General features: G+C 37.6%; 1 protein-coding gene across 5 annotated transcripts; it reads right to left on the bottom strand.

Moving 5' to 3' along the window:
* Nucleotides 1-8,730, bottom strand: LOC147380612 (uncharacterized). Of its 5 annotated transcripts, XM_086431458.1 has the most exons (6): nucleotides 8,518-8,730; nucleotides 8,256-8,296; nucleotides 7,670-7,750; nucleotides 5,595-5,687; nucleotides 5,289-5,359; nucleotides 6-33 (listed from the first exon to the last, which is right to left on the bottom strand). In XM_086431458.1, exons 2-6 carry the CDS (start codon nucleotides 8,283-8,285, stop codon nucleotides 21-23), a joined length of 288 nt encoding a protein of 95 aa, XP_086287584.1. In that variant the 5' UTR covers nucleotides 8,286-8,296; nucleotides 8,518-8,730; the 3' UTR covers nucleotides 6-20. The 5 variants fall into 5 exon arrangements, 2 of the variants coding, with proteins under 2 accessions (XP_086287584.1, XP_086287583.1); XR_015175228.1 differs by lacking the exon at nucleotides 8,256-8,296 and having other exon boundaries at nucleotides 1-33; nucleotides 5,240-5,359; nucleotides 8,518-8,726; XR_015175229.1 differs by lacking the exons at nucleotides 8,256-8,296; nucleotides 8,518-8,730 and adding an exon at nucleotides 7,850-8,243 and having other exon boundaries at nucleotides 1-33; nucleotides 5,240-5,359.
* Nucleotides 8,731-12,351: the final 3,621 nt, after the last annotated feature.

Below are 12,351 nucleotides of genomic sequence, written 5' to 3' on the forward strand. Positions count from 1 at the left end.
TTTTACCTTGCCCCCCAATGCTAAGAGTGAACACTGCAATGCAGAAAAGAGTACCAAAACAGTTAAAAAATAAACACGAAGTCCAGAAGGTACTTAAGAACGGTTTTAAAAAAAACAAAGTACAGAAGATAATTAAGCATTTCCAAACTGTAAAAAGAATAATAAAGTCAGAAAGAACTAAGAATAACAGAGCCGTAAAAAGAAAACAAGGACCTGTAAATCATTAAGAGTGTGGAAGATGTATTAAACTAACTCGACTCAGCAATTTTATTGTTTCAATTAATAAGATATCTAAAAACCTTACCTGTCTCCCCCCCCCCACCCCAAAAAAAAAAAAAAACCCTTTCCCAACCCAAGCCAACAAAAAAAAAAGTCGTTGATCAGGGTTTCTATAGGCCCTAGAGATTCAACAGCTCAATAAATCCATAGAAATATGCTAAGATGTGTGATTGTGGATTGAGTGGTTTCACTAGATTGGTTAACTGCAATTACGAAAATAAACCTAGACACTGCTTGAATGGGTGCAAGATGGGAAAAGTGCAAACTAGAGAAGATGTCAACTGTGGTTGAAATGAATTTGACTTTTGGGGGGCATAATGCAGATGGAATTAGCTAACAGGACTAAATTATACCTCCACATTTTTTTAATAAGATAAAATTTTATTAGAAAAGAAAAGAACGATAAGTCCCAAAATAAAAGAGTAAAAAAGAAAAAGAGCACAAAAATCCCAAAGTGAAAAACTACTAATCTCCCAAATTGCAAACGATATCCCATCGAACTACCAAATGTTCAAAGAAAATCCCCTTAAACTCTTTAAAAGCCTTTCCTTAGAAGGAAAAAAAAAAAAAAGCAGCCCCAATGCATCATATTTGAGATCCTCATTTGATGACTCCTTCCCTTCAAAAATCCTATGATTCTTATCCTTCCATATACTCCAAGAAATAGCCCAAGGCAAAAGACTCCAAAGGATTCACTTCAAGCGACGGAGAGCAATGCCCCAAAACAGCCACATATCATAAAGTTCCCAGATTTTTTGTGGTAAGCAACCCACCAAACCAAAGAGACCAAGGTAATGAGACCATAATCGAACCTCCATTCCACAATGCAAAAGAAGATGATCACCCGTCTCTTCATTTCTCATACACAATGCACAACAATTTGGTGTTTGAAAACATGTTTTGATAAGTTGATCCGAGGTGGGTAATCTACCCAAAGAAGCTTGCCATGAAAAAATCAAAATTTTGAGGGGATCTTTGTACCCCAAATCATGCCGGCGGAAAATAAGGAAGTCTAAAGAGGTAAATCAGCCATATACATTGAACGCACGGAAAAACCTCCCTTCTCAAGTACCATCCCATAACCTACAATTATGATTCTCACCAATAGGTGTGCCCGCATCAACTAGCTCCAAGAGGCGCTCCACACTACTCAATTCCCAATCATTAAAGTCTCTCCAAAAGCCAAAATCCCACGTTCTTTCCAAGCCATCACCAACCAAAAAGTTATCTATCGCCATTCCCTTTGCTCGATACAATGAAAATTTCTGGAAAAAAGATCTTTCAAAGAAATGTCTCCACACCATCTATATTCCCAAAAACGAAACCTATTCCCCCTTCCCACCTTAAATTTCATTTTCTTACAAAACGAGGGTAAGCACTGAAGAATGCCTTTCCAAACCCCATACCCATATTCCTCTTTCGCTTCTTTTGTTTCCCAACCCAACTCTTGCAACCCAAATTTGTTAGCCACCACCTCTCTCCACAAGCTACCCTCTTCCTCACCAAATCTCCACAACCATTTAGGCAATAAAGTAAAATTCGTCATGGCAAAACTGCAGAGCCCCAGACCCCCTCTAGCTTTCAACAACAAAGCTTCCTCCAACTCACCATGTGGTACTTTCTATTATTGTTCTTGTCGTTCCAAAAAAAAAAAACCCCTACAAATCTTATTTATCTTAACTTCTATGCTACGAGGGAAAAAGAAGAGAGACATGAAATAGTTAGGAATGGTGGTGAGTGTGCTCTTAATTAACGTTAATTTTCCCTCTTTAGATAAATATCTTGCTTTTCATGTACTCAACCTTCTACCCATCCTTTCCAAAACTAGATCCCAAATCTCCTTGTTTCTAGAGCTAGCACCAAGAGGTAATCCAAGATAAGTGGTAGGCAATAACCCACCTTGAACCCCACTGACGTCGTCAAAACATCAATTCCAGGAATAGCGCAAATCCCCATCACCATACTTTTATTTAAATTGACGGGTATGTTAGACACTACCTCAAAACAACCGAGAATGCTACTAAAAATCTCAATTGTGATGCCGAAAAATCTAGAAAAATGAGTGTGTCATTCGTGAACTGAGGTGCCCCTGACTCCCCGGCTTTGAAACCTGACAAACTACCATTGTGAACCGCTTTTGAAATCATTTTGCTAAGCGCTTCCATATCCACCAAGATCAAATAAGGTGATAATAGATCCCCTTGTCTTAGACCTCTCAAAATCTGGAAATACCCTTCTAGAGATCCATTCACCAAAATAGAGAAAGAAGAAGTAACACATTTCATCACCCATTTGATCCATAAACTACCAAACCCCATCCGACGAAGCATATACTCAAGGATAGACCAATTGACATGGTGATAGGCATTTTCAATGTCAAGCTTACAAACAAGACCCGCTTCATTTAGTTTTCTCCTTGAGTCAATACATTCATTTGCAATAAGAACACTATCCAAAATTTGGCGACCCGCTACAAAAGCTCCTTGATACAGCCCAATAACACAATCCAACACATTCTTTAACCTTAATGTTAGCATTTTGGATAGAATTTGGTAGACTACCCAATCCACATATATTTTCATAAATCATTATAGCTTACAATCTCCCCCTACTAACAAAGTCCCATCTAAACAGAAAATCTTCAAAAAACATCCCTCTAAACTCCTTACACCAAACAAACAACAAACCAAGAATACCAAAGATTAAATCTTGGATGGAACCTTCCTTTCTATCAAAAGTGCACTTGTTCCTTTCTTTCTACAAGACCCAACAAATAGCAAAGGGAATGAGCTTCCACAAAATCTTCAACCTGCTAGAAAGAGAAGGGAGCTTCCAACAGAACAAGAAAGAAATAACTAACCGGGATGACACGAAGAAACATTGAACAGGGAAAGAAATTGAGACCAAACACCAGAGGCCAACTCACAATGAATAAGAAGATGCTCCCAACAAATTTTGCACGCATATGTGAGCTTACAATGGCAATGCAGTCGGACAGAAGGAATGTTTGACTGCATCTATCGATCAATCTATCGGCCATTAGAGTACACCCATAGGTTTTTATGTCTCTTTATACTTGGAGATAATAACTTTAGTGACGTACACTTCTTTTTGTAAACATTTCTAAACAAGATTCCCTTATTTCATGATAACAATGTTGTTTTAGTCCAAATCCAAACTTTCATAATGCTTCAATTGTTACTTTGACGTGTTTTAATTTAATGGCATTGAGAGCAATGACAATTTGGTGCATCCATTTAGCTACATATTGAATGGTTGTTTTTCCAATCTTTATTTTTTAAAACAATTTTCTATCATTGTCTGAATGAGTCCTTTACCTTTCTCTCTTTAGTCAACGTCCTCTAGATGTGGTCTATAACATCTTCAGTTTAGTGGATCACGACCACAAGCTCTTTTAGGTGGTCAAGTTGGTGGTGATGGTCTAGAAAACCCCCACTAATGTAGATGAAGTACCATAACTATCATTATCATTACCACTACCGCCACCTTCCATGTATTCTTCTAATATTACAATGTCGACATGCTTTTCTTTTCTTTTTTAAGTTTGTCCATGTACTCCATGATTTCCCTTTAAATTCCAAGACTAACACTGGGACATTTGTTGACATTTGATATCACCATGTGCAGAAGGTATTGCTAGTACTATAAATTAGCACACTAACTTACATAGTTCAAGACTTCACAAACAATGGTAGCCACCTTCGAATAAGTACAGTAATGCCATTACTTCCAACTTGACCATCAATTATCGGTGACTACTTTGAAGTATTCCCCAAACATACATATCCATGGGTGTCATTCAGTGTTTTAAAGTACCTAAGGTGTACTTGAGGCATTTTGGATTCTCAAGGCAAGGCTCATTGAGGCATAAGCCTCAATTAATTTAAAAATAAAAATTATATATATATATATATATATAATATATATATATATATATATAATATATATTAGAATAAATTCAAAAAATATAGAAAAACAAGTAAACAACCTTCAAGCATCAAATAAACATTAAACAATAAAAATTTAGGGAAGTAGCTATGTATCATCACTCATAGAGTCATAGAGTATCATCAAACATCAAATAAACAACTAGTCTAGGGCAAGGAATGAAGTTTTAAACCCTATTATAAATTAGAGAATAAAAAGAAATATGAGAGAAATATGAGATTTTGAAAGAAAAAAAAAATATAGGTAAAAAGTTCAAGAAAGTACATAGAAAGACCACATTCCACAAAACCTAAGAAAATCCTTGATTTGTTGGTTCTATTTGACCACAATCTTTGTAAGAAAGTTATAGGAACCAACAGATTTGGAACCAGATAAGTATTGGAACATCTAGGAAGAAATCTTGGTGTAGGGAGATTTTAGGATTTCAAAGAGTAATTTTGAGATATCTCTTGATAACCTATGTTTAGAGGACAAAAAACACTTTTATTTAGTAGTCTTTGGTAAATAAAATACATGGGAGGGAGGGCTATTTGTCTAAAATAAAGCAAGAAAAATTATTGATTTTTGACCCACGACATTGGGGTCAGCCGAACAAATTAAGCCTCAGTTATTCTTGAGGCATGAGGCATGAGGAGTACGCCTTACACCTCTGAGGCCTAAGCCTCATTAATTTCTGCTGAGGCTTAAGCCTCGAGGCGTACGACTTTTAAAACACTGGTGTCAATACTGAAGTTACACTCCAGATACTCAGTCTTTGTTCTACTTGTTTTAAAACACTTGAACTCCAATGCAGCTCTCCCGAGTTCTAGTTTTGATTGGTTTAAAAAATGAAAGCAACGATGTAAAACTCATATTAGTAGAAAAACTACAACATATATAAAATTATCAAATATTAGAAAGCATTTAAATGATGTTTCAGCATTTCAAAATTGGTTAAAAAGCTAAAACACGTCAAAAACTATACGAAGGTAATTCATATTAAATAACGCACCAACTCTTGATGTTCTATACTAGGATCCAGCTTGGTGGCAATAACATACATTTTAAACCAATCAAAAACCGCAATGTCATCTTTCTTTTTCACTTCTATCCTTTTCTCACCAATCCCTATCTAAACAGAAATAAACAAAAAGGGGGTCAGTCATAACAGTGCGAATTATGAACGTGTTAAGATGATTCTACATTGCCTAGGACACACCAAGCATGTCATATTCATCAAAATTTCAAACATTGGAATGCTAAAATAAAAGCCTTTATTTGGAAAACTGACAAGAAAATTAAAATTTGAGAAAGCTTTAATTATGAGAACGTCAACATAATAGATTCAGCAAAAGAAAGGAACCCGCCTGATTTAAATAGTCCTCCATGAACATTATGGCATGATCATCTTGCCCCGTATTTAGCTTGAATACACGCAAAATTTTCTCCTTCTTTAGTGACTGAAGAAAAAAAAAGTAAACAATACTATGAGCTATGTACATTATTTGGAACGTCTAAAATTGAGATATTAATAAAAATGATAGCCCATTTTCACTACAAATGTACGAAGAAAACACGAGAATTATCGAAACCAAGTAGAGTTCAAGCCTTGAGGCTGTGCCAAGTGGGTCCATTGACGTCACAATGGATGTGTATAAAGGGACAATAATTAACATTTGAAATGGTGGAGACACAAACGATTTTCTAACAACAGTAGATTTATATTTGGGTCGTCAGTAGGCCTACGTCTTTCTTGCAAACAGAGTGTGTAAATGCCCATTTTCTAGAGTAGTTTTTTTTTTTTTTTTTAAGCAGGGGGGTTCCTTGATGTATGTTGTTGAGACCCTAGTGGGATAAATGTGAAACTAGAATCATAGACGGATACTTTTCGGTCAGCGATCTAGACCCAACAACATTGTTATTGGATAGGTTCCAAATCAACAACAATCCAACTTGAATCCAATCCATTGACAGCCCTATCAAGGTTAGAGCTCTTTCAAAGCTGGCACACTCGCTATTCAATCTACAGAGGTTGAGTGGTGTAGAAGCTGCTACCATTTGCAATTTCTTGAAGCCTATAGAATAGGAGGAAGGGGAGGGTATTCAAAAGTAAGAAGAGGATCACCAAAGCATCATAAAACTACTCATCTACAAGTTGTCACAGCTTTAAGGAATCAGTCTTCGAAAACCCAAGAAAGAAAAGTACTTGCTCAGTACTCATTTTCCAGTTAGCCCCAAGAAGGTCTCCTCAACCTCTTTGGCTTTGTTTGTGTTCTAAACTTCTAATAAATTTTATCCTCATCAAAAAAAGAACATGAACAAGAACAAGTAGAAGATGCAAGTATTATGGAATAGAGATTTTTTTATAGTTTAATATATTATATTCAAAAATCAACTTTAGGCATCCTCACGTTGAAGACCACCATCAAGAAATAACTCGTGCTTCATCTCGTGTGTTAAGATGCTTCCCTAACAAACTAGTCTTATGAGTTGCGTACACCAAATTAACTTTTGTTCTAAGGGCACAACTCACATCGTGTGAGGGTTGCAAAGGAGAAATTTGACCGCCACCTAAACTACTTACGTGACTTTTTGGTAATTGAAATAATGAGCATAGATGGGAAGCTTATCAAGAGGGACGCTAAGGACTGCAGGATGGGTGCAGGGAGTGAGTTCGACAAATGATCTAGAGATAGAGGTACCAAGAGGTGTCCATTCATGGCCCGAGGACTTACGTTTATATAGGGGAGGGGGAAACCTCCCTACTACAAAGGTCTTGGGAAGTTGTATCACCGTTAGGCATAGGTAGGTGAGGTCATACTCACCTAACACGTTGGTAAGGTCCCAAGTCATTGCATCGCTACACCATTTGGTGGGCCACCCAGTGTCAATCACCTATTTGGGCAGGGATCAAGCTATGTAGGTTAATCAATGACATGGTGGACCTACTAGACATCCTACCTGCCCCCCTGTCAAATGATGATATGCACGAGATTTCTCCAGTTTCTTCTTCCTTTTGCAAGTGTAACTGGTCATTTGTATGGGACATTAAACAAGACATAGTACGCCTTGCATCTGCCATATGGCAGAATTTTTTTCTTGCCCCACTGATCGTCTACTATAGCCTACATCCCTAAGGCCACACAGTCTCCAACTCCCCTTGGTCAAGGAGGTTGAACTTACACGCAAGTAGTGATGGGACCTCCAACCAAGCATCCACCTTGAAGCATGCACCTGATGCATGCCTGCCACATGGACACCAAGGTGGGGGAGGGGGCCATTTCACGATATCTACAACTTCATTAAGACATGTAGCAATGCACTACAAAATGAGTGGTGAGTTAAAATTACTTGAAGCTCCATATGAATCATAAATTTCCAAATGAAGGGCAATAAATGGTTCAAGAAATTCTTCAAAAATTCAAAAGGCATGGAACCAAACCTCTAGTTCCCTATCCACTTGTGTCCTGTCATTTACACTGCTATACAACTGGGAACGTAAAACGAAGGGCTGAATTGAAACCTGAAAACATACATACACAAGAAATTCTGGTAACAAAGATGATACAAATTATTGTAGAAAGTAAAAAAAAAAAATGCCATGTAACTATTTGATTTGCACATGTTGGTTTAAAATCTGGTCTTGTGGTCCCTCTCCTAATCACCAAAACCTATTTAAGAGAAATCACAAGTGTAACAATTACGACAAACATCCAAAATGGTCTTAAACACGATTCAACGTATATTTTAAAAAAAATGCATGAGAAGGTGACCCAGAATTCATTAACCAAATTACCTCTCGGAAAAATCAACAGGTGTATAATTCCAAAATCAGCAGACCAACTTCATTGCCGAAAGGGGAATTGGATGTAAATATAAATTTTTAATAATTTGAGAATTAATTCAGTAAGCCAACTTCGGTGCCAAAAAAAAATAATAATTCCCTGATTGATTTTAATTTATGTTCACTGGAAAAATCATTTTAAGTTTTTTTCTTTTCAAGATATAGAAACAGAATTATTACTGACCTTCTCAATGCTTGGAAACTGAGCTCGCATTATTCGAAGAGCTAATCAAAGTGTCGCTAAACGTAAGATTTTTCTCTACAAAATTATAATAGAAATAAAGGGTTGGGTTGGGGGGGGGAAGGAATTATGATCTTGAAACCATAAAGAAATTAGACAATTTGAATCGAAATTCTAATCAGAAAATCAGAACTAATTGATTTGTTGAACATCGATGATATGTGAAGCTAATAGGAAAAAACGAGAGAAATAGAGAGATGATCACCAAGTGATGAAGTGTCGAGATCTGTTTCTCTTTGTTCGTCGTCGATCTCGTTCTCTCGTCTGCGTTTTTTTACCGATCGAGCTTGAAATTTTCTCCATCCTGCGTGATGACAACTAGATTGAAGATACAACCGCTCGTAGGGACTAGGGATTGGAGATTTTCTATGGAATTTAGAAGGGACCGACTAGTTGCACACCACCACCTGTACCAAACTTCATCACTCCAAAATTCCTTTTTACACTCCATTTTAGATGATTACACTCCAAAAATAATAGAAAAAATATTGTGCCCTTTTTTTTCTTCTCCTCTTTTCCCCAACCATGCCCTCATCAATTATTTTGGTTCTACCATTTTTGTATAGTATCATGATAATCTAATAACCCCCTCTGACAGAGACCCAACATCACAGGACTATGGATCATTTGCCATGGGATACACAAGAAAAAGATTTATGATTCTTTGTATCCTAAGGCAAATTATCTATGGTTTTATGATGGGGCGTATGCTAGAAAATCATTATCTTTTTGTATAATATGTTCAAACATCACAAATCCCTTGTAATTAACATGTATTCAGATTGATAAATCAAAGAATGACTGGTTTTGATGATTTAAAGCTATGTGAGGCTTAAGAACTCGTTGAAATTCATGTCGACACTTCGAGCTAATTAGTGATCATAAAATTTCAAGAGCTAAGATCCAAGCATAGGCTTTTTATCAATTTCTAAACAAACCCTAAATAAAGAGTGGAAAATAAATAACTTCGGTGTCTAAATAAACAATGTTTGGTGTAAACTTTGGAGTAGCATTTCCCTATACTATAAATATGTGTGGTCTTTTATAAAGTGGATATTATATTAAAAAACTATAGTTTGACCGTAAATGACGAAAGAAAACGAAGTTGTAGGAGTGTCATTGAAAAATGGATGGTATTCTAAATACAATAAAGTTGTAGGGTTATTATTGAAAAATGATAGTATTTTGAAGGTAATAAAGTTGAAGGATTATTCTTGAAAATTGATAGTGTAGACACCCGAATTTGAGCGGGCCCTCGACGTAAGATGCCCCCAAAAATTGGAAAATTGGAATGGACCCTGAAGCCCAAACCTACACGAAATCCAATACGAGGCCGTTTACGTGGCCCATGGACCCGCACACCTCACCACCTCCTCTACACCCTTAAAATCAACCCAATCCAACTTTAAACCCAATCCAACATAAACCCAACCCAACACTATCCTACACCCAACCCAAATCTATCACCCAAACCTTACCCAATCCATTACCTAAAGCCCAAAGCCCAATCCACTACCCAAACTCAATCTAACCCATCCTCATTCCATACCCAACCCAACCCAACCTATCAATCTCATCAAACCAATCACTAAGAGATGACCAAATGTCATAATCTCATTCCACCCCTCATCTAATCAACTCCAAACCCAACCCACCATAACCTAACCTTTCCCCATCCTCATCAATCCAACAACCCACACTCAAACTCATAACCCTAACCTAACCTAAAATCTTCCCCCATCTTCTCATCATCAACAACCACAACTCAACCCATAACCCTACCCTAACCTAACCTATTCCCCATCCTCTCATCATCAACAACCCACAACTCAACCATACCCTATACACCCTAACCTATCCCTCATTCTTTAACCACCCACATCACAACCCATACCTATCCATCACTTTCCCTTAAAACACTCCCATAAAATCACCTCAACCCATACCTCCCATACTCTTCTCTTTAATCATCTAACCACCATCACCAATCAACTAATCTCTCCATCCCTCCATTTGCCACATGTCATCATCCCTTCAATCCTCTCAAAATCAAACCAATCACCACTCATCTCTCCAAATCAAACACCATACTTCTTCAACCATCTCAACACTCCTTCTCCAAACAACTCCCTTACACCACCACTCCTCCCATCAACCATCACTCATCTCACCCACCAAACACTCTACCCAAATGGATTTGGGTAAGATCCAAACCATTTGGGTTAAAACACAACCCATTTCCATCATTACAAAAATACCCTCATTTCATCTCAAATTTCATACCCTTTTCCTCTCAAACCCATGCCATTAACCACTATTCTCATCCCTCACCCCATTATACCCTTAAAAAAACCTCTCAACCTCTATAAAAACCCCTCCATTCTCCCCATACAACACCTAATGAAAATTTGAGAAAAAATCCTAAAAACACTACAACACTCTACTTTACTTCTTCACTACACTCAACCCTCTCTCATCTCATCTCAACACCTCACTCTCAACTCACTCAATCTTCTACAACTTCAAGCAAGTCCAAGTCAACTCAAGAGAAGACATTTGAAGATCAACTCAAGGACAAGGTGGGTTTGGACCAAGAACACCCCCTCAACTTCCCTCCTCTACTCTCCTTTTCCCACACATTTGCACACACCACCATGGGTTAAATCACAAAAGGGCCCCTTCTATATAAGGGTGCCCTTAATGATTGAATCCAACATTGAAAGTCCCTCACACTTGAGGGCACATATCGATTTTTCTTCTTTCATTTTTATTTTCTTTATTTTTCAAAAACCGAATCCGAGGTTACCACATTACGTGGATGGAGTAGGGTGCCTAACCCTTCCCTACTCCATAAATGGACCCCCTTACCTTGAATCAAGGTTGGACCATATACCTTATCTTACGAGAGTCAACAAAAAATGGCAAAATGACATGATTTTTCAAAAATACAAATCCGGGTGACCATTCACACCCCTTACAATTTGAATGGTGGCGACTCCAAAACACCCCAAAGTGGAGGGATGTTTGAAGAATATTCAAATCCCGTGTCCACAGCTTGGCGACTCCACTGGGGAGTACCATACTAGTGGGTCCGACCCTCTTCCTTGATTCGGTCATTATTTCTAAAAAAAAAAAAAAAAAAAGAATGTGTTTTCATTTCCGTATTGTGTTTACCTTCTAACATTTTTCATGTCTCTTTTTTCTATTTTTATTTTTTTCATTGGAGAATGCTTGTAATATTTATTTATTTCGTGTTTTGTATGTATGTTGGACAAAGGATGTAAGGATGGATACAATTCAAAGAATGCACGCACATGCACATGCGACTCACACCCCTATGCATAAGCCACCCCTCCTCCTCTTTAAATTTCTAACCCCGGATGCCGGTACTCTCAAGCCCCCGAGATCGCTATTTTGGGTGGCTGGGAGGAGAACATCCACCCCATTCACCAACCTAAGATGTGTGCACTTTTGTGTCCATCAAGGTTTGAAGAATGGGTAGCCGAAAAACCACCCACAAACCGCATGCATCGAAGCGTAATTAATAGACAAAGGACACTAAGGCTTACAAAACTAATTCCGTATCCATCCCATGTTCATATGTGATGTATTTTTTTTTTTAAGCCCACGAAGGCAAGTTGTATAGATTTTAGGATTTTTTACTTTGTTCTCGTTCATATGTCCCCCTAGGTAAAAGGGGGAAATCTGTTTTTTTTTATGCTATCATGTGCATCATCAAAAAAAAAAAAAAAAAAAGTGACATTTTTGTGGCCCAAGCCAAAAAACAGAGGCTATGTGCCTCAAAATCCAGAAAAACATGGCCAAAATGGGATGAGGATAAAAAACAGAGCAAGGTTGGAAGGCCAGAAAAGGTTCTGGTCCGTGCTTGAAGCACGGACTCAAGAAATATTGTTAAGTCCGTGCTTAGAAAACGGACTGGGCAAATTTTCTTAGGTCCGTGCATGAAGCACGGACCAGCCAAACAGTTAGGTCCGTGCTTGAAAAACGGACCAAAAAAAAAAAAAAAAAATTTCGATGT

Source organism: Akebia trifoliata, unplaced genomic scaffold (genome assembly GCF_017979445.1).
Source record: "Akebia trifoliata isolate Shusen 1 unplaced genomic scaffold, ASM1797944v1 Contig01218, whole genome shotgun sequence".
Classification (NCBI taxonomy): domain Eukaryota; kingdom Viridiplantae; phylum Streptophyta; class Magnoliopsida; order Ranunculales; family Lardizabalaceae; genus Akebia; species Akebia trifoliata.